Source organism: Phaeoacremonium minimum (assembly GCF_000392275.1).
Source record: "Phaeoacremonium minimum UCRPA7 unplaced genomic scaffold PA7_03_scaffold_599, whole genome shotgun sequence".
In the NCBI taxonomy this organism is placed as follows: Eukaryota; Fungi; Ascomycota; class Sordariomycetes; order Togniniales; family Togniniaceae; genus Phaeoacremonium; species Phaeoacremonium minimum.
In genome coordinates this window covers 28,336-46,318 of record NW_006921501.1, presented here as the reverse complement: position 1 = coordinate 46,318, position 17,983 = coordinate 28,336, and the positions used below count along the sequence as shown (strand labels likewise).

Here is a 17,983-nt window from a genome sequence, read left to right as displayed (position 1 = left end):
TTTCCAAGACCCTGAGAGCTGTGAAAACAGACGCAACGCCAAAGGAGGCTGGTTGAAGGTATGGCATTTGACACATAGAATATATACCCAAGGTCGAAATACTAGGAACAGATAAACCCTGAAAGCTGCATCTACTCCTCAATCAATCGTGGTAATGCAGCCATGTCAACAACACCAGCCATAACAATTTCAGGGGTCGGTTGACAAACAGACAATAATTATTGGATGTTATGGTCCACAGGCGCTAAGTGATTTAGCGCCTGTCAGCCTTGCAGTGCAACAGCCTTGCGCAAAACCAACATAGAATGTGAATCTCACTTTGAGATCAAACATAGAATTCATTCCTATTTGCACATGCAGCTGGTCCTGCATTAAACTTCCCCCTGTAATGATTGCATTTTAGTATTTGATGAGGATTTAACTCGTTTGTACGGCTTTCCGAAACCTAGCAACGGTGACCGAGTGACTCACTCGGCTCCGACTCAGCCCTCTCACAGTTTTGATAAAGCATCTCACTCCTATCCAAACAATTGTCGTCATATACGTGTTTTCTCACCACCACAAACAAACTACATCTCACAAAGCCAGTCTTCAAAACCTTTATCCTGTTTCACTGCCCTTACAAATCTCAGGCATTTCATCCTGTGAATACTATCCGTGAAACAAAACAAAAAAAGACAAAGAAGACAATATGAAGGCTCCCAAACCCACCGAGCTCGACGGGAGGACGGGTGAGGGCGGTGGTCAGCTTGTGAGGCTTGCAGTCACGCTCGCGTCTGTCACGTCGCAACCTATCCGCATCACCCACATCAGAGGTAACCGAGAAGGACAGAGGGGAGGTGGTAAGTTATCTCACCCCAGGCAGATGACAGGGGGGTGAGCTCATGCCTGATCACAGGCTTGAAGTCACAACATTTCACAGCCATCGACTGGCTAGCCAAAGCGACAGGTGCAGAGGTTGAGGGCCTTTCCATCGGAAGTCAGACCTTGGAGTTCCGACCGAGTTGCGGCCCCAGCCAGCTCGTTGAGAGGAAAATCAAGATTGTGGCAGACTCACCTGCTGCAAGCGCACTACTCATCTTCCAAGCTGTTTTTCCCCTTCTACTCTTTGCCGGAGATGAGAAGAACCAGCCCATCGACCTTGAGATCTCAGGTGGCACCAATGTCTCATGGTCCCTATCATACGAGTACCTTGACCAAGTTCTCCTCCCTACACTCGAGGACCGCTTCGGCATCAAGGTGGAGCGCCAGCTCAAGCAGCGAGGATGGAGCTTGGGCTCTATGTCCCGCGGGAACATCCACTTCAGGATCCAGCCACTCAAGATCGGCGAGCAATTACGACTGAAGGAGCCGTCAAGGACCGACCCGAACGCTAAGGACTTCGAGGTCAAGGCCATCGACGTGTCGATTGTCGTCCCTGCAGACATGCACGAGCTCCTGACGCGTGCCCTCGCTAAGGATCTGGAGATGCTGTTCCCGGATGCGGAGATCAACTTCAAGGTGATAGATGACAGCAGAAACGACGCTCGGATGTACGTGCTCCTCGTGGCGAGGTCCGAGACTCTACGGTGGGGCCGTGATCTCCTGTACGCTGCGCAGCGAAAGGGAAAGAGTAAGAGCATGCTGAGCGATAGCATCTCGCGGCAGGTGTGCAAGGAGCTGTACGAGGAGCTGAGTACCGGTGGCGTCGTTGATGAGTTTCTTCAGGATCAATTAGTGGTTTTCCAAGCTTTGGCAGATGGCAAGACAAGCTTTCCGAGAAGCGAGATTCCAGAAGGCAGTCCTCAAACTTCCTCAGCATCGAGCATTGTTGCCGAGGTGGAAGATGCTATGGCGGAGTTGGGCCTCACAGAGAGGAAAGAGAGGCTGAGGAAGGATAAGACACATCAGCCATTTGGAGAAGGCAGCGGGCACACCACCACTGCGAGATGGGTGACGGCTGAACTGTTGCCCACAGTTAAGTGGTTCAACAAAGGCACAATCTGTGAAGGTGTGGGCATGAAGTTTGACAAGGCTTTGAATTAAGGCAATTGCTCACTGCATCTGGAAATGCGTGATGTCTTGGGGGTTAATGACTAAAGACTTGGTCTAGGACCTTCATCGTCGGTAGTAGCTCAAATAAATGAACTTTGCAGACAGTCCCTTTGTTGTAGCTTGTGATTCCGGTGTCATCGTGTCTCGTTTAGAGTGACCAACGAATAAGTTTGAGGTTTCCAGGGCCCCAGTGCTGGAAATTTTGTGCAACCAATCACCAAATTGAGGACATAAAGGAGCCAGGGGCACCCAAATTCCGCCTCCATGACCGAACGAAGCTGTTGACTACATGGGATTGCTCAAATGAAATCCATGGAAACATTTGCTTTGGACCAAGAAAGAAAGTTCTCAAGTATCAGTAGGCAACAGTTTCTGCAAATTCTTAAGGTTCAGACGTACGCATCTTAACATTCCTTATCTTACTGGAAAGTTATTTCTTCTTCACCTAGCTAACAGAAAATAATACCGAAAGCCGTGAGGTCATCTATCAACCTCTCCTAGGCTTCATGCCAATACCAACACGCTCACTTCAGTGTAGCTAACACTTTATGAAATGTACAAAATGTAGGAAGCCCTCCACCTATGTTAACTCCGTCCATTTAATTATTACAGGGCTCACGTGGCCGCGCATAGATGCATGCGAATTCAACAGAAATCCGTGAAACCATTCGACTCGGACCACTTCGGTTTAACTCTTTGATGATTCCTTCATATCAGGCTGATCCTAGTGAAACCAGGGAGCTCCAATTGGGCGTGACTGCCATATAGATGGCATTCCCTTGGGAGCATTGGAGGCTAGGGCGGTCGACTGACGGGCGCTACCGCACCCATAAGTCTTGACGACCATATTTGAAGCCAGCCATCCCCTGAGCATCCTCTTACCAAGACGCACGAGGAGGTGCATCTGTTTTATTTGCCTCCGTTTTCCTTCTTTTTCCGTTCCATCGCCCTATCCTCGCCGGCTTTCTTAGCATCCGGATCGGTGAGGATATCCCTCATCCGGAGAAGATGCTGATTCCAGCCCCATTCGGGACTGAAGTTGATACCCCGAGACTCGAGATACCACGGCACCATACACTCGATAGAGCACGGGGCTTTTCGCGGGCAGTCCTTGGCTTCGGGGCCAGATGGGAGATCCTCACACCCAGAGAAGTCGCGATGGGCTGGGCGATCCGGATTCGCAGCCAGGTCGACCATCTGAGGGAAATCCCGATACATGTGCAGCCAGCTGAACATAGCTGCGGGAGTTCCGTAGGCGAGCTGGTCGGTTGTGCCTGTGATGGAGCGTTAGCGCGTTGCTTTCGACGAAAAGCAGTGGATGGATGTTTAAGGGGTGACTACTCACCGACGCCAACTGCGCCACTCATGCGCGGGCAATAGAAATAATGCTCATTCTTCGGGTGAGGCAGGATTAGAGAGTTGCCCAGATCCTCAAGGCTCAGGAACTTTGGCTTGTCCTTGCCGTGGAAGAGTGTATCTGGGCGAATTCGCAGCACGGTGTCGTACTTGAAGCCCTGCTTAACTGTCCACGCCCACCAGTCACGGGCGGCGATATCAATCGTCTTCAATTGGTTGTTGAGTCGGCGAAGCTTATCGCCGCAAGGCTGTAACATCGCCTCGCTACCGCCGGGGTAGTCCTCTTCGGCATCGGCAGCTGCAATGACCGTGACGGTCTTGAGGAACTTGCCGTAGCAGTCCTTGACGTCCGCTTCGATAGACTCGGCCGTGCGGTTAAGCTCAGTCAGGTCCTTCTCCTCATACAGGATGCGCGCAAAGACATCTACACGCGCAAAGCTGGGATGGGCCTCGATCAGGTTCTTCACCTGCGTGTAGCACGTCACATTGTTGGTGCGGTACAGGCCCGAAACGAGCACAGCCAGGCTGCGCTGCTTGCTTTGTTGGCTCGGCGGCGTGTATAAGTTGCAGAGGCCGGCGATGCGCAGCGTGCCGTTGTCTGATAGAACGAATTGGCGCGTCGACTGGGCATCGTGCGATCCCTTATGATGCAGTCCGTCCTCGCCGACGCCCGTTTTCTTGCACAGGGGGTCGAGATCGCTGTGCCACACAACCCTCCAGTCCTCGTCTTTCTTCTTCCTTCTCAGCTCCATCCGCGTATGACCCTCCGAATCAGTCGTGAAGGCAACCTTGTGTCCACCCTTGGCGTGGTTGTCTCCTGTCCCAGTCGACCATATCGGGTGCGATCCAGCATCATCGTTGTGTGTGAGGACAAGATCGCCATCCGGTCGCAGTTTCAGGGTGTAAGCGCGGTTTGGCGAGGTGAAGGTGGTGGTCGAGGCATTCCCCGATGATAAGAGGATGCCGTTGTCATCGGCGGGAATGATTGTGGTCGTCGCATCGCCAAGCTGTGGCGGGACGTAAGGGCTAATGTTCGTCTTTGAGCCAGCGTCGGCGCCGTCTTCCGGTAGCTGGTCATAGGAGCCCCAGCCGGGCGATATGAAGAGTCCCAGCACGGTGAGGGAAGATAAAACGGCGGCGACGGCGATGTAGGGCCGCCTGCGGGCGTACCAGACGATGCGAGTCCATGTGTCGTCTGCCCGGTGAGAGGCGTCGGCGGCGGCGTACATCATTTTGGGCGCGCGGGTGCTTGCTGCTGATGACGATGCCGTCCGGGTCGTACAGTCGTGGAGTTGAGACTCGTTTCCCAGTACCACGGACCGGACCAGCAAGAATTAGGGGGCTGTCTCACTTGTCATCCCGGGCCGGGTGCTGCCCACTTTCCCCCCTTACACTAATTTGGGGAGGTCCCAGATAGCCAAGATTTTTGCGTGCTAGGCCGCACGTGGAGGAGGTCGGCGCGAGCTGTTGATTTGGTGACACCACTTTAGCGAGCCGCACTAAGGATAAGGATCCCGTACCAAAGGATTCCTTCAATGGGCGGCCTTGAGAGAGCTCTTGTGTAATGCTTCGTTCCTAGCATTTATGCACACTTTCTGGTTTGTAATGAGGTACAGCAGGGCACTAATTGGGTGTATTCGACTTGCATGCAGCGTAATACAACACAGTAACTAAGACCGATCCCGGGCAGATACAACAGTCTCTTCGATGCCTATCTCGAGGGCCTCGATTCCGCAGCAGCTGCCTTTCCACATGCAAAACTGTGGGAGGCACGACAAGCGAAACATCACCAAGGACTTGACAATTTGTTCCACGATAAGATATGTCTAACTTCTATCATAACAATCTAGAGCAGGTAAATATTCTCTACTTCCATCATGAGCATCTAGACAGAAGAAAGCTAGGCAAGGAGAAGAAAGTGTTACCCGGTGCCGGCGTTGAGAACCTTCCCGGCCGATAAGGCGCCACCGCCGATACGGCCCTTCTCAATTGACTGTATTCGGCCACGGCCGCCTCTGGGGGTTAGGATCCTTACCCCACACTCCCTTCTTCGACTCAAAGCATTCACCTTTGAACTCTACAACTTCTTTTTTAAGTTGGGGTTAAGAGGAATGATTGCCACATTGAGAGTATCATTGGTTGTCTAACCCGCCTATGTGTTTTCTTGTCTATTATTATTATTATTATCCGACATAGCTCTATTCGAGCAACCAAGTCGTTCCTCAGAATACAGTTCAACCGATAAGTCACTCCCGATATCATTCAGTATGGCTCAAGCACTCGATACCAACCTGCAAGTCATACCGGCAAGAAAAGGGAAAGCGGCTCGAGTTAGCAAAGGCCAACTAATACGGCTCATCAATACATCGGGTTCTCAAGTTGTCGATACATGGGCATTCAACGCTCACAATATAAGGGAAAGAATGTCAATGGAACATACCCGCGCATGCCTCAACAAGATCCTCCCTGCGGTGAACGACTCGTTTGTCACCAACAGACGGTCTCCGATCCTCACAGTTGTAGAAGACACAACACCCGGGAACCATGACACGTTGATGTCAGCCTGCGACATCCACCGCTACACCAAGGAATTTTCGTTGCAAGAGTATCACGACAATTGCACGGACAACCTGCGAGATGCTTTGATAGCCTTGGGAGAAGAGGGCGACGAATATTCCCCGAGTCCATTCAACGTCTTCATGAATATACCAGTCAAAGATGGCAACTTGCTCTCCTGGGATCCGCCGACGACCAGGGCTGGGCAGTATATTACTTTCAGGGCTGAGATGGATTTAATCATTGCCTTTAGTGCTTGTCCGAATGATGTTCTGCCTATCAATGGTAAGGACTCAAAAGATGCACATTTCCAGATTCTCGATGCTTAAATGTCAAATTGTATATGCAACACCGATATTAAGTAGCTGAAGCCCAACATACGAATCATCTCATATGATTATGGAGGACTATCTTTGTAGTTCTAAAACTACTATATCTATGTTGAGCCTCCTCTAAAACAAAGTCGTGTGATATTTTCCATATGTACATTTGTATACAATGGCGCCCGGTAATGCAGATGATCGCCTCAATATGATACAATGCTTCTGCTCGCTAGAGAGCACGCAAAGCCACACGCCACATGCTTGCAACAACCATCCTTATAATGGATCTCACATCTTGAGATTAACGTATTCAAACCACGTCCAAGCGTGGAACAGCCTTTAATCCAGAGCAGCATGGAGATTGTCACCTCAGCTTCTCGTACTCCGCAATCTCTTCTAGACGGGCCTCAACACGCTTGACGGTCTCCGCATCATAAAGGTCCTCGGGGGCCTTGCCACCCTTGTACACCTCCTTGTCGTGCACGGCTGCCTCTTCTTTGGTCATGCATACTAGATCCTGCATCCTGACGTTTGATGATCTTTGCTGGTCTATGCCCTCGCCAATCTTGATCATAGTGCTGCCCTCTGGTTTTCTCCATCTTACAAGCACCAAACGTGTTGGAACTCCGGTGATGGCACTACGAGCTCTGTAGATCTCTTCGACCAGGAATGCCAGGTCGCCAATTGTCAAGGGAATCTTCAAGCCAAGAGCGAGATCAGTGGGCCCCGGTTCTGTCGTTCGGACCAGCTTCTCCTCGAGCGCCTGTAGTGCTGCGTGAACACTATCATACAATTTGTGTGATCCTTTAGCTGGGACGTAGTCGTGAGGATATCCTGTACGACATGTTAGTGAAGTAGGCAAATTAGCGCACAATGTTGCAACATACCAGTGATACTAAGAATGATGTGGTTTGCAGCCGTGTAACCAAAGACTGCCGGCATCGTGCCGAGGACTGGCAATATCCGCACACGGAAATCGGGCAAAACGCCCAGATCACCAACAGAACCTTTATGTACCTCTTCCTCGGGCAGTGGCAGCAGCTGAGCCTTGCCTTCCCCAGTCTTCTCGGTGGAAAAGACAATCGGAATGCCGCTTGTGACTCCAAGGAGCTTCAACCGTCTCCGGGTCGCCCTCGATAAGCGGTCATCTGTGCTGGTCCCGATGTCACCCACGACTATCCTCGTCGGGTCGCTCTTTGTCCCGGCGCCCATGGCGGAGATCACGGGAATCTTCTCGTCATAGCAGTATTTAAGCAGCGCCACCTTCGTGTCGATATTGTCAATCGCATCCACCACATAGTCCGGCTTCTGCCCGTTCTCCGCCCATGGCGCAAGCAGCGCCGCCGCGCTCTTGGCGTCGAACTTCTCCAGGCGCAGGTCGAACTTGACCCACGGCGCGATTGCAATCAGACGACGATGAAGGCACTGCACCTTGGGAATACCGACGTCTGCCAAGGTCGCCACGGCATGCCGGTTCAGGCTGCTAAGTGTAACCTGATCGAAATCGACCAGCCGTATCTTTGACACACCGGATCGCGCAAGGGCCGCTGTGCAATGGCTTCCGACACCGCCGCACCCGACGACAACCACGAACGAATTGCGCAGTTTCTCTAAGCCCTCGGGTCCGAGGAATACGCGGTTCCGGGCCAATTGCTCAAGTATGAGCTCATCATCGAAGTCTCCGGCTTGCGCACGACGCGCGAGGGCGGCATTTCGTAGGTCTTCCTTGTCGGGGGCAGGGATGGTGCCGAGGCTGGTTAGCTAGACCGGTAAGTCAGTGTGAAGAGTCTCATAGATACGTATTGATTGTCCAACAAATACCTTCTGGAGCGGGTGATCGTCGCCAGGCTCCGGTATCGAGTGCTTCAACCTCGATACCCTCTCCTCTTGCGCCAGCCGCTGGTAGCCTAGGATACCCGCGGCAACGATGGCGCCGGAGACCACAGCGGTCGCAGCGAACTGAACTTTGGAGTTCTCCGCCGCGCGGGTAAGAAACGAGGACATTGTCGGTAGAAAATGCACGGCAATTGGCCTTCTGACCACAGATGGTGATGCGATGGAGGACGAAGCCGGAGCTCGAAAATTTCCCGATAAGCGATACGACCCAGCGCCAAATTTGACGTCACTTCACGCCAATCGGCATTGAAACTGCTAACCCCTGTAACTCCAGGGCTGTGGATCCCTTCGGGATGCATGTAAGTGCTTGACAAGTGAATTGCACTGAACTTCCCGAACTTGAGTATGTTCAACTCTCAGGCGTCAAAGACTTCAAATGACATTCAATTCAAAATTTCCTTTGCCTAATAGCAGTTTGGGGTTGCTGTCGGGTTTCCTGGAGAAGGAAGGCCGATTTTATGAAAGGCTAATGAAGCTGCCAAATTCCGCGACTAGTACCGCTGTCAAATGGAGCTGTAATAACTCAACAGGAATAATTCCGAGCTATGATTGAGTACGAACTCAATACAAGGCTATTATTACTGGAAGCGGGTGGTTTAGGGTGAGCCATTCTCACGAAACGCACTGTTGTGACGGTTCATTTCTCCTGTCCTTGCCATGACTTTTTGAACGGCGCGCCATGTGCACTGACGGCTGTTACGACGGCTTGAATAAACCATAAGAGAAGAGCACCATATAAAGATGACAAATGATTACGCATTCGAGAGCCTGAAGTGTTGTCTACTATGAACTATCTTGGGCAAATGACGATGGAGTGAATGCTAAGTGTGATAAGAGAAGGTCAGTTGCAATGCCACCTTATATGCAACCAGATGAAGGACCGTAAAGAAACAATATAAATTGCAACCAGAACTCCAAGATAATGAACCGGCCTTTAAGGTTCCAAGTATCCGTTGATGCTAGACCATTCTCAACAATTCCAATACGACTTGTACCATTGCTCGTCGAAATTGGTCAGTTGGGAAGGCAGTATGGGCTGTTGTTGGCGTAATTAAACTCGCAATGAGTGTTAGGTGGGCAATCACCGCCATACTAATGATGATAAGCTGATTGTTTCTGATGGATCTCAAACTTTGACTTACCTGCCAGACCCCACTGACATCGCAAATGCTCCAGCCAGGATAGCTAGTGGTTGGGTTGTGGCTACACTCGTAAGTTGCTGGAGTGCAGCCGCGAGCAGCCTTCTCAGCCGGAGCTGCAGAAGCAACGGCAGTAAGAGAAAGGATGGTAGCAAGGAACTTCATAATGATGAAGAATAAACGGCTCTATAAGGAAGGAGGTAAGTATACTGGAAGGTGTTACGGTGTGCAGTTGACACTACGAGTCGAGTTATAGTCAAGAAGACGGAGCATCTGCAGCATTATATAGAATATCATCCACAGTACGAAAAGACTTGTGTCCAGAATTATACATCGTGAGACCCCAGACCCGTACGAATTGGCCCAGGCCATCCTAGAGTGGTCACTTAAGACCTAAAAATAAAATGTTCCACTCGTAAGGGAGCCTGGCCTCCGGATGTTAAGAATCAAGTGACGACAATGCCACAACAGCCCAGAAAACACGAGCCTCCACCAACGCGCCACAGCAGGTAGCCTATGATCATGATATAGAGTCACGGGTAATACCAGAAGCCTGTTGTCAGAACTTTCCTCAGTGGGGCTGAGCCGCGTATCATTGCTGTTGGTCAAGTTCCAGCCAGACGAATCAACGTCAATCTCCAACCCCGGCGAAGTAAGCCACGGCTGAAAATGCGGGGAGACAGCTCTCGCGGCATGAGTATGTTAGCACTATTTGGCGGTATAGGCGAGACCTCCAAGGCTAAGCTGGACTGTCATCAGTGTGTTAGATACCGGTCGGCGAGACCGTTACGACGGCTGGAGGTAGTGAAGTGAGCCGACTCAGTTGCCACCCGAGCTGAACCTCTCACAGGCCTATCGCATATAGGACTGTATTATTGTTTGAGAGGGCTCGTCTTACACACATAACAAGCTCTGGTAAACGAAGATTTAAGGTATGCTTTCACTAATATGCTACTGAATCAATGCGATGCTAGTCTCATGCCGGTGATCCCTTGAGCAGCTCGTTTGCTGTATCTCTCAGCTTGAACTTTTGAATCTTGCCGCTTGATGTCTTCGGATACTCATCTATCCAAAAGACGTGCTTCGGCACCAAATGCGACGAGAGATGCTCTCGAACCCACTGCCTTACGTCCTCCTTCGTAAGTATCTTGGCTCCTTCCCCCTGCCTCCCACTCGCCACATCCATCGTCTTCACCCCCTTATACGGAATGACAAAGGCGCCCACGCTCTCTCCATACTTGTCATCCGGCACACCCACGACACTGACCTCCGCAACGAGCGGATGCTGGAATAAACAGTTCTCAATCTCCAAGGGGTGGATGTTCTCGCCACCCCTGATAATCAGGTCCTTGATGCGGCCCGTGATCTCAATATATCCATCCGCATCCATGCTCGCCTCATCGCCGCTGTACACCCACACACGGTGCTCCTCAAAGCCCATGTCGCTCACCTCGCCGTTCGTCTCGACCGCCGGCTCGCCATAGTCCGGCTCGTCGTTCATCTCCAGCTCCCGCCGCCCCTGGTCGTTGTCCGGCTCCAGGATGCGCACCTCCCTGGTCTTCTCCTCGTCGCCCCAGTAGCCCTGCATGACGAGATACCCGCTGGCCGCGAGCTCGCCTCTCTGCCCAACGGGCAGGACCCGATCGCGATCGAGCGGGTCGACGACCTTCACCAGCGTGTGCGGCATCACCCGCCCGACGCTGGACGTGCGCTTCTCAAAGGGGTCCGACGGCGCCGTCATGCAGCTGACGGGGCTGGTCTCCGTCATCCCGTAGCAGATGACGAGGTCCCTGAGGCCGAGCGTCCCGTACAGCCGCCGCATCAGGCTCTCGGGCACGGAGCTGCCCGCCGCGATGCCCTTGCGCAGGTGGTCCGGGAAGCGCGCGACCACGTCCGCCGGCACGGGCGCGTGCTCGCCGGAGAGCAGCTCCAGCATGGCCACGAACATGGTGGCCACGCCGTAGAGACCTGTCGCGCGGTGATCCGCCACCATGCGCAGGTTTGCGACAGGGTCAAACGCCGGGCTTGGGAACAGGATGGCGGCGCCGGTGGTCGCGGTCGCCATGTAGCCCAGGATGCAGCCGAAGCAGTGGAATAGTGGCGGCGGACAGACGATTCGATCGTCGGGGACCAAACCCATTCGCGCGGCGATCAGCGCCCCGTTGTTGAGGATGCTGGTGTGTGACAGCATTGCAGCCTTGGGGTGCGATGTTGTGCCCGATGTGAACTGAATGTTGATCGTCTCGGTCGGCTCCAGGGGCGAGTCCGGCGAGACGCTGCGTGACGAGCTAAACTTTGACGCTGCCGACTCTACTAGTGTAGAGTAAGATGTCAGGGACTTCAAAGAGGACAGGGGAAAGGACACCAGCGGATGAGAGGGACTGTTATCCAGTACGACGACTGTCCTAAGGCTAGGTACGTCTTGCGACTCTACGCGCCCCGACTTGAGATCAGGCACAAGAGTCTCGAGCAGCGGTAGGTTGCTGCGCCCGCGGCAGGGCTTGTAAGCCAGATCCGTGACAGCACCTATGATGAGGAGTTCCACATCGAGATGCTTGAGGGCGGCCGCCACCTGCTTCGCGTTGAAAGCTGGATTCAGCGGCACCAGGATGGCTCCCAGTTTGAAGATGGCGTATGTCAGAGCCGCATACTCGGCGCAGTTTCCGAGACTGACAGCAACTCTGTCGCCTTTCTTGACACCAAGTGACCTCAGCGAATGAGCAAGAGAGTTCGAGGCAGTATCCAGCGCCTCATAGGTCAAGATGGTCTCCTGAGCCGTGGGGACCGGCGAGCCCAGGGGCTCGGGAAAGGATGATGCAATTGTTGTTGGCGATCGGGATATGACTGCTGGTTGGTCTCCATACTTTGATACGATAGATGCGAAATGCTCTGGTACCGTGTGTGGAAGAAGAGGAGGCTGTACGAGTGATTAGCGCATGACTGCCAACTCCTATATAATAACAGCAAATTATTGTGCCAGACTGCTAAAAAGCCATTTCAGGCATCGAGTGTTCAAGATTGTAAGAAACCGTCTTCGGGATGTCTTCTTTGTGTATTCATTTTTACATCTCGGGAATTATTGTCAAATACCATGTCCCTCTATCACGGGGTTGCGAAGTGTTTATACCAAAGGACGAAGTAATTTGAAAGGATTCAGGAGGGAGAACTTACATCACTAGGTCCCTCCGTCAGACTCAGCGTAAGTCCTCCAATGCCCCTAACATGCAGTCCATTCCTTCGCAGCTGACCACCAGCACCTCGCCTGAGCCATAATCGACCAAGTCCAGCCAGAGATCTTGTCCGAGGGCGCAAGGACAACCAACACAAGCTGTAAGTCGGACGCATCGTCACTGTCTTAACCCTAGTAAGTTGGCAGCGCCGCCTTCATTCATAGTCCTCGCGTTCACTCGTGTCCAGCCAACTTGATCAGCAGCTTCTTGACATTACCAGATATGCAACAAGACACAAAAGCATCATGATCAGGTTCTTGGAGAAAGTGGAGGTATGATGTCTGTAGCTACCTAGGACGAAAAGGGTAATGCATCGCCCCCATTCCCCCTCAGCAGACCCCCGTCTGAAAGTGCGGGGGGGTTTAGCGCTGCTCTTCAGCTTGAACGTCCCGAGGCGTGGCCTGCGGGGAGGGTGCGGCGGTTAGGGAGATCGGCCAGAGATCTGAGCTGACGTAAGATAGGGGTCTCCCTAGGCCAGTTGGGCGGCCACGGACCTTAAACATTCGCAAGTTGGCTGTGAACTTCGTCATCATGGTCACTAGCGAGCGCAGGATGTTGCTCTGATGGCAAGTAGCCCATATATTGATAATTTACAAGTATTTGCGGCATGCATCCTCCATAGTGAGCAAGAGGTGCGATGATTTCGCCATGTATGTACAAGAATTGTGAGGCAGATAAATCATGCCTACATCAGCTGTTGCGTTTCCCACAGCTTTCCCAGGCGGCTGCTTCTTCTGAAACAGCCTCTATTGGCCCTGTGAGTTTTGCAATCTCGTTGCCTTCATATCATCTCTCATCTCGGTACAGATTGCACGCGTTCTCGAAGAGTCGCCAGCTATCTGCCGTCGTAACTTGGGGGGCATCCCCTATGTATGAAGAACAAGTTTCCTTTTTATGACTCTATTCCGTCCGAACGCTGGGTGTACGACCATGCATCAGTTGTATAGCTTGCTTCCAAATCAAAATTGATGTGAATCAAAATCCGATAGACGCCGGCCGCATGCGGACTTTTGCAAAGGGTGTTGTGAAGAAAGTGTCAAGAATAGTTCTGGGTTGAGTCTCTCAGCCGTTGGTCTCGCCGATGTGGCGCTCGCTTTCCGGTTTCCAGGTGCCTAGTTGTCGGGTGTTAGCTTGGCACAACCACAAATTGCTAGATTTGTCGACGGAGCTTACCTTCAAAGTCGTGTTTCACAAACGCCATCGGGTCATCATAATCCTTCGCACCCATCTGTTGGACGCCAGGAGAGAAGGACGTGATTGGTAGCACAATCACATCACCGACCCTCTTTGCGACTTCCATTCCGGTAAAGTTTCTCCAGTCGATAGCCCCGGGGCTGAGACTCATATCGAAGTATCTTTCGTCGTTGAAGTACTCAAAGATAACATCCGTCCAAACAGCTGGCCCGGTGAATTCTATTACGTTCTTATCAACGAAGCCGTCCAGAAGCCCCGCACGCTTCCTCTTAAGAGCCGAGCGGGTGATTCGAGCAACGACTTCGCGTAGAACTGGATGGCCAGGCTTCGCCTGAATTGTCCACTGGCAGAACTGGATCCGCCGACTGTACCAATCTTTCCAATCAGGGCGGTCGGGATCCGCCTCAATTCCAATCACCAGCCCCACAGCCTCGTGAGGCACGCTCTCGGGAATCCACTCCGTCGCACTGCGAATAGCATATGTGTCGATATCAGAATAGATGCCTCCACGGGCAAGTAGGATTAGGTAACGGAAGAAGTCAGCCTTCAGCACTGGCAAGGGCAAAGCCTTGTATGCTTCGAGAACCTCGGGGACTGATGCATATAGCAGCCTAATCATTTGGCTTGCCACAGCATCAGTGATAACTTCATGAATAAAGCCGGGATGCTGTTCTGTCCATGTTGCCTCCTGCTCCCTGAACGTAAACTCAGCGTTGGCCGGCGTCCACTTCCAGGTCTGCCAGATGTACGCCGGGAACTTTGTCTCGACGTCGTATGGGTATTGATAGGCCAGCTTCTCGTAGAGTGTCAGCTTGGACATGTCCACCAATGTCTTCTGCTCTTTCGGCCGACTGTTGTGCTTTTTGGGGCTGCCTTGTCCGTTAACATTGGCGTCGGCAGCCGGGGCGGTCGTCGACGCTACTTTCGCGGTATCGGGAATCTCGTTGGGCGTGTGAGGTTTTTCGGGTTGATTATTGCTCATAGGAACTGGAGCAGCAGGAGTAATCGGGTCGGGTTGTGGTGCTTGAGGATGTGACCGCGTTGTAAGATAGAATAGTGTGAGGAAGAGCGCCGCAGCGATCAAGGCACGCTTGAAGGTGAGCATCTTGCGGGAGGATGGTTCGACCGGAACCAGGGTTCGATAACGGCTATCTTGACATCGAAAAGTCGTTATTTGGGAGTATATTAACGTAGCCGCCCAAGCGGTTGCCGGCTAGGGCCGTGCAGAAGATGATGTCGAAAAAGGGGGTTGCGATGATGAAGGTGAAGAGCTTCGTCCAAGTTCACCCCTAAAGTCGCTAGGCCGCTTTTCAACAGCTTCGAACGTGGGGGCCGCTGAGAAGGTCTCGCTGGGCGTCTAGGAAATCGAAGAGGCGTGATTACAACACAGACTGGCTGTCAAGAGCTGAAAGATAAACAGTCTGATGATACAAGAAGCAGAGAAAGGAAGGAAATGTCTGTCGAGATAGACAATGAATTGAATGAAGTCGTACTGTGGGCGTGCGGAGGTCGCGGAGGTCGCGGAGGATGTGAGTACTGGTTAAAAGGTGTACTCTACCGTTACTGCAGTGGATTGGTGTGGAAGAGGACGAGGGAGCAGGGGCTAGTTTTCTAGAGGTTTCAAGGTCTTGGCGAGAGTGGGAGGAAACGGGGCCCAAGACGAGCGCCGGGGCCTGCCTTTTGATTTGGATAGGCACGGGTAAAATGGCTGGGGCTGAAGATCACACAGCGCCAGATGTATTTCCAGCCCAGTCGGTTGCAGGCGTGATGCAGGCAAGGTGCAGGTGTGTGCAGGTGTGTGCAGGCGTGGGCAGGCGCTGTGAGCTCCCGAACGGTGATCAGTGCCAAGACTGCCTCACCCAGGGATTTCCCGAGAGAGAGAGAGAGAGAGAGAGATCAGATCAGATGCGATACGATGCAATGCGATGTGTCGTGATGCTCCGTCCCAGCAGCCGCGACTCTGGTAGCGAGGGCCCGAAAAGAGAACGTTTGGGTTGTTCGTCCGTTTGAGAAAGAAGAAGGATGGTATTGACTGCAGAACAAAGATGAGATGGGATGGGATGGGAGGGTTTTGCGTGTTCTTAGCGTCCCAAGCAGGCGTGTTCGTAATCCAAGACACGAGGCCGCCGGGGATGTTAACTTTGAGAGGGCTGCAAACGCGCAGTCACCGAAGCTGAGGCCGCGCAGGGGACCGGGGCAAAGTATAATGACAGGCTCCACTGACAAACACAGGAATCTTAGCTAAGGGAGGCGACTACTGCAAGGTAAAGTCTTGCAAACGGGCTGTCGCCGTGATCTTCAAGAGTCCGGTGGTGAGTTAGTCTACCTCGAGCCTACCTAACAAGTAGACTCGGCGAGATGAAGGGTTTTTGGCAGGGAGTACCCGACGGGCGGGCGGACGGGATGGCCACCGTCCGTGTACGAGGAGAAGTTGTCGAGGGAGGAGAGCACCAGCTAGATAACTAGATAGCTAGATAGCTAGATAGAAGGGAAATAGCCCAAAGCAAGGCAAAGAGAGGAGGCTCCGCAGATATTCATTGGAGCGTGCCTCCCTTCCGATGGCCGGGGCGAGTAATTCAAACAAACAAATAACTACCGTAACTAGGTACTACTGCCAGCATGGCTTTGCTCTAGGGTTTTCTCCCTCTACATAGTATTAATTACCATGTGTATGTATCCTGTATCAGAGCCAGTTTGAATGACGACAGCTTCCCAAAACGGCAGTGTTTCATCTGTCTGGTCTCTTGTTATCGCATGGAATGCCAGGCCCTGGGAGTAATTACGAGTCCACTCAGTGCTGCGCTACTAACAATGCGCCATCCCGCTGGTGCTACTGCTCAATGACGTACGTCCTCTAGCTCTAAAATGGGCACTCCACCGGCTAAGAATCGTTTGACCGTGGCCAGCAAGTGGTCTGACCTGGGGTTGTGTTTTGTATTTTGTGTGCTGTATTGTGCAGTGCTGTGCCTTTTGAGGATGGCCAAGCCTTGCTTAAGCTGCATCCTTCAGCGCCGATGCTGGCCTGTTTGGGTGCAAAGCTTACTATGCAGTACCTATGTATTTGCCCAAGATTTTCGTTTCATCTTGATAGGGCGATCGGACGCTGCGTCTCGGATTGCCCGGAGACTGGCTGGCTTTTCAGACGAATACTACAGTAAGCCAAACAGCCGCGCACGCATATCCATGAACCATCCCCATCCACAGCTACGTACAGTAGGTACGCTGCTTACCTTACCTTGCAGATACATACATGTAGATGTGCTGCCGTATAGTGGCTCCCTTGTCGTCTCCTCTTCACACTCTGCATACACCCATAGTAGGGACTCGTAATCGTAGCACAGCACAGCACAGAACCGGTCCATGGATAATTCGCCCGTGATGCAACGCAACACCGCAAACGGTCATCCACAGAGCCCCAGGCCAAGGCCAGCTGTTTCGAGTCGTCGACGTCCGCTCTTGTCCCGGCCACTGTACCCAGACGGCAACTGCACATCGAACGCGGCTCGCGTCTTTTCCAGACACTGATGTGGTGGCGGTGCTCCCGGTACACTGCAGTCCGCTACAACACATGCATTTTAGTTTTTTTCCTCACAATGGGCGGCACATGCCAAAGGGTCCCCCAAAGCACGCCGGAACCCCCACTAACAAAGGCACTTATTCGGCCGTGGCGCCTGAACGGCGGCGTGCCAAGAATTCAGGTCCCGGCGGGCAGCCCATGACTCGCCTAATCAGTCAGGTACGCTTCCATTCCGCAAGCGGAATCTAATTGAAGATCGTTCCTTCTCAGCTTCCTTCAGAGCTTGCACGATTCAACAACCGAGACAGCTCCCGTCGCTCCTGCTAATTACGGTATCTCTTTACTCCTTCCTCTCTTCTTTCCGTACCTGAGTGCATCACTTAAAGTTTTCTCTCCTTGACAGAAATCATGGAGAAGAAAAGATTAACCCGGGACAAGTGATTTATGACCTACCTACTTAGGTATCTGACAGGGTCGGCGTACTTCCCTGCTTGCTGCGTAAGTCAGTCTGTTTCGAAATATCGCGCACCAGTAGAATTGCAAAGAGGATACACATGCAGCCGAGCGCTCATCTCTCACGATGGAGCCTCTTGGTGGGTTCGTCATCTGCTCAATGGAGCATCTCATCGCGCAAGCACATTCCATCGTGCAACAAGCCAGGGTTCTCTTATCGAAGGCTAAGGCGCTTACACACCACTTATGCCCGGTGCTCAGGAAGAACAGGCTAAAATGGGGGAA

The 17,983-nt window shown here is 52.4% G+C and overlaps 5 protein-coding genes across 5 annotated transcripts; 1 reads left to right on the top strand and 4 right to left on the bottom strand.

Moving 5' to 3' along the window:
* Nucleotides 1–691: 691 nt before the first annotated feature.
* Nucleotides 692–2,025, top strand: UCRPA7_8573 (putative rna 3 -terminal phosphate cyclase protein; the record flags this gene model as incomplete). Its single annotated transcript, XM_007921085.1, has 2 exons — nt 692–815; nt 923–2,025. 2 exons carry the CDS (start codon nt 692–694, stop codon nt 2,023–2,025), a joined length of 1,227 nt encoding a protein of 408 aa, XP_007919276.1.
* A 918-nt stretch (nt 2,026–2,943) lies between these two features.
* On the bottom strand, nt 2,944–4,622 carry UCRPA7_8572 (hypothetical protein; the record flags this gene model as incomplete). Its single annotated transcript, XM_007921084.1, has 2 exons — nt 2,944–3,308; nt 3,380–4,622. The coding sequence occupies 2 exons, from the start codon at nt 4,620–4,622 to the stop codon at nt 2,944–2,946; spliced, it is 1,608 nt and encodes a 535-aa protein (XP_007919275.1).
* Nucleotides 4,623–6,633: 2,011 nt separating this feature from the next.
* On the bottom strand, nt 6,634–8,273 carry UCRPA7_8571 (putative molybdopterin biosynthesis protein moeb protein; the record flags this gene model as incomplete). The annotated part of the gene is made up of 3 exons (XM_007921083.1): nt 6,634–7,103; nt 7,157–8,030; nt 8,091–8,273. The coding sequence occupies 3 exons, from the start codon at nt 8,271–8,273 to the stop codon at nt 6,634–6,636; spliced, it is 1,527 nt and encodes a 508-aa protein (XP_007919274.1).
* A 2,007-nt stretch (nt 8,274–10,280) lies between these two features.
* Nucleotides 10,281–12,397, bottom strand: UCRPA7_8570 (putative short-chain-fatty-acid- ligase protein; the record flags this gene model as incomplete). Its single annotated transcript, XM_007921082.1, has 2 exons — nt 10,281–12,221; nt 12,395–12,397. 2 exons carry the CDS (start codon nt 12,395–12,397, stop codon nt 10,281–10,283), a joined length of 1,944 nt encoding a protein of 647 aa, XP_007919273.1.
* A 1,199-nt stretch (nt 12,398–13,596) lies between these two features.
* Nucleotides 13,597–14,833, bottom strand: UCRPA7_8569 (putative glycosyltransferase family 32 protein; the record flags this gene model as incomplete). Its single annotated transcript, XM_007921081.1, has 2 exons — nt 13,597–13,646; nt 13,708–14,833. 2 exons carry the CDS (start codon nt 14,831–14,833, stop codon nt 13,597–13,599), a joined length of 1,176 nt encoding a protein of 391 aa, XP_007919272.1.
* Between the last annotated feature and the right edge of the window lie 3,150 nt (nt 14,834–17,983).